Genomic DNA, 3,446 nt, shown 5'->3' with positions numbered 1-3,446 from the left:
ACCGTAACACTTCAGTTTGCTGAAATACAAATGGAAGGTTCTAACTCTTGGAAAGGGGTTCGAAGAAGACGATTTGACATTTATGTCCAGGTCTGAACCACTTTATCAAGGTGTAGATAATCAATCTTCCTCCGACATTGATTCTAATGAACTGCAAAATGTGTTTTTTTCAGGGAAGACTTGTGGAAAAGAATTTGATGTACGCATAACAGCTGGTGGATCTACTAAGAGGGCAGTGCATAGAGAATATAAAGCAAATGTGACAGAAAATTACCTTGAAGTTCATCTTTTCTGAGCGGGAAAAGGAACATGTTGTATTCCTATTCAGGGGGCTTATGGGCCAATAATATCGGCAGTCAGTGCAACGCCAGGTAACACACAGTGATGATTTTCACTCTCTATTGTGAGTAAATACCTAACAAGGGGTTACATATTGCTGTTCAGATTTTAGACCAACTGTGGATAATAAGCCACCATCAAAGCGAAAGAACAGGACTGGTATTATTGTTGGCCTAGGACTTTTGAGCATCCTTACGGGTGTTGGTATCTTCATCATACGAAAAAGAAGAAAGCCGTACACTGATGATGAAGGTAATAAGAACTCTTTTTTTCTTTCTTGAGCTGAAAATGTTTTGGCATCAAACTGGAATATTCATCTTTCAGATTGCTTCATTTTAAGAACTGTTCTTTTTTTTTTTTTCTCGCAGAGCTGCTTAGTATGGAAATAAAGCCTTTCACATTTACTTATTCGGAACTTAAAAGTGCAACTCAAGATTTCAATCTCTCAAACAAGCTTGGAGAGGGTGGGTTTGAGCCTGTTTATAAGGTAAGTCCCATACCAAAGTATCTGCATATACGTTGAAAGAATATCATCTTCTTCCCTTTTTTCCCCATTAGCTTAAGTTTTTTTTTCTAATAGTAATTCATTTTGCTTCTCTCTCTCAGGTACAAACTCAAATGGTTCAGTTTTCTTTAAAAAGCTCACAAGTCGTGGACCTGTTGATAAGAAAGTTATCCAGTGGCTCCTATCACTTCACCAGATTGGTTAGTGTGACTTTATCATCATCATGGCTCCTTTTATCTCCAAAAGTTCGCTCAGTTGTTTAGTTTTATGTATTTGTCAGGTCTTGATGTGAACCGTACAGACAGGTCTTTGGAAATTTATGAGAAAAAGGAGAATCTGTCCAAGCTTTGGGATATTCTCTGTTTATGCCTGGATAGACCAAGATGTCGGTTACTGTCAAGGAATGAGTGATCTTTGTTCTCCAATGATTGTTCTTCTTGAAGACGAAGCTGATTCATTCTTTTGTTTTGAGAGATTAATGCGTCGATTGGTACTGGTTTACCTTAAACCATACTTTCAATATGTCGTATGTATTTGGTATGGTACTAAACGTTTGTGTTTTCTTGTGTTTTTCAAAATGAAAAGTGAGGAAACTTCTGGAGCACGGGTAGATCTGTTGGAGTTGAAGCTCAACTTACTCATTTGTCTTCAATTACTCAGATTATTGACCCCAAGCTTCACCAACATCTAGGTATAACTACTACTACTACATCTTCTTTGCCTCTCTATATGTAACATACTCATCTGTTAACCAAGCTCTTGGTCTTGTGAAATGAAGATAAACTGGGGGAGGTGACTACCTCTGTGCTATTCGGATGCTAATGGTTCAGTTCAGAAGAGAATTCTCGTTTTGTGACTCTTTGTACCTTTGGGAGGTAATGATTCTTATAAAGCATAGTCTTCTTATTGATTCTTGGATTGATCTCAATGCCAAAATCTACTTCCCATAGATGATGTGGGCTCTTGAGTACGACCCAGATCTCTTTCACGTATACGAGGCGCATCAATGCGGGAGTGAGAAAGTCGAAGTGTCCAACGGTAAACCAAAGTCGATGAGCCAATGCGGAAAGGACGAGAGGCAGAACCTGAGGAATGGTGGAAAAAACACGGAAGGTCCTTTGCCTATATCTGTTTTCTTAGTGGCCAGTGTCTTGAAAGACAAGAGTTCTAAGCTTATGACTGAAGCTCGTGGACTTGATGACGTTGTTAAGGTTAAAAACATTGATACGTCTTTCTTTTTTACTTTTGTTTTACTCTGGTGAATCACATTCCTCATACCATTTCCTTGTGATGATGCTATTAGATACTTAACGACATGAGTGGAAACTTGGATGCCAAGAAAACATGTTCTGGAGCAATAAAGATTCACAAGAAATATCTGAGAAAGGTTATCTCTAAGTTTCTCTTATCTCTCTGGGCTGTCTTTGTGTCTCTCTTCCTGAAAGTTTTATCTTGTGTTGTGTTCTCTCTTATTGTAGGCTAAGAAATAGTATTGCCGAACGTTCATTATTCTCTTGCTTAAACCCTTGGAATCATGATAAAACTTTTTAAACGATTCCTTGGGTAGAAAGCAATCTGGAAAATCTGGAAATGTTGAATTAATACTCCCAACATATACACACAAATACACGCAAGAAAAAAAACCATATTTGTAAGCTGTTCATAAAATTTGGTGTTGCATTTATATATGAACAACAAGATGTTTTTTTTTGTATTTTTTTTTTGTATTTACCAAAGGGGAAAATGAAGAAGGAAATAGACTGTTCTTAAGTTCATAATGCTCATTTACTGTTGTAGAAGTTTTAAATATTTTTTATGAAGAAAAAATGTGTGCAAATGAGTTGGCAGGATATGATCTTCTAAACCAAAGCACAACTTGTAGTAATGGACAAAAATGTATTAAAAAACACATTGATGGATTACAAGTTTATTTATTCAATCTCAAATCTTTGAATAAAGAGATATATAAACATTCTCTTCAAGTTATTTGACCATGGCTCAACAGAAAGCAACTTACATAATTAACTAAGGCTCACCTCAGTTGCACCCTATGCATTTTGCAGCCACTGGACTTTTGTGTATTTTGATGTGCCAGAGTCATTACCAATAGATTTTTTAGATAGAGACACAATTTGTAGTAAGGGCAAAAGTGTGTTCAGTGCGACTTATTCTGCATCAGTTACTTTGACTAATGGATACAATTTTCTTGGACCACACAAATTTTTTAAATATACATAACAATTCTCTTCAAGTCCCTTCACCATGGCTAAACAGAAAGCAACTTACATAAATAACTAATACAAACCTAAACACCTCTTAAAACCAACACATGATCACGAGGGGAATCAAGGGCAAGAATCCAATACCAGATAACCTCAACCCGGTACTCTTTTTAGGAAAGAACTTAGGAAGCTTACACTCTTTTCCATTGAAGAAAACTCTCTTAGGGAACCCATCTCCTTTTCGGATATTCAAAGTCCCCAAATGCTTTTTAAACGATATAACCGACTGCATTTTCCCTGGAACCTTAGGCTCTCTCGCAGGATGCGTCCCGTTTGTGAGACCAATCAAGAAGATACCACGAAGTCCTTGGAAGAAAATA

General features: G+C 37.0%; 1 protein-coding gene across 1 annotated transcript; it reads left to right on the top strand.

The window, feature by feature from the left end:
- The first annotated feature begins 1,626 nt into the window (after nt 1-1,626).
- Nucleotides 1,627-2,619, top strand: LOC106443346. The gene is made up of 3 exons (XM_022697444.2): nt 1,627-1,719; nt 1,795-2,055; nt 2,148-2,619. The coding sequence occupies exons 1-3, from the start codon at nt 1,660-1,662 to the stop codon at nt 2,325-2,327; spliced, it is 501 nt and encodes a 166-aa protein (XP_022553165.2). The 5' UTR covers nt 1,627-1,659; the 3' UTR covers nt 2,328-2,619.
- Nucleotides 2,620-3,446: the final 827 nt, after the last annotated feature.

Source organism: Brassica napus, chromosome C5 (assembly GCF_020379485.1).
Source record: "Brassica napus cultivar Da-Ae chromosome C5, Da-Ae, whole genome shotgun sequence".
NCBI lineage: Eukaryota > Viridiplantae > Streptophyta > Magnoliopsida > Brassicales > Brassicaceae > Brassica > Brassica napus.
This window is presented reverse-complemented; position numbering and strand designations above follow the sequence as displayed.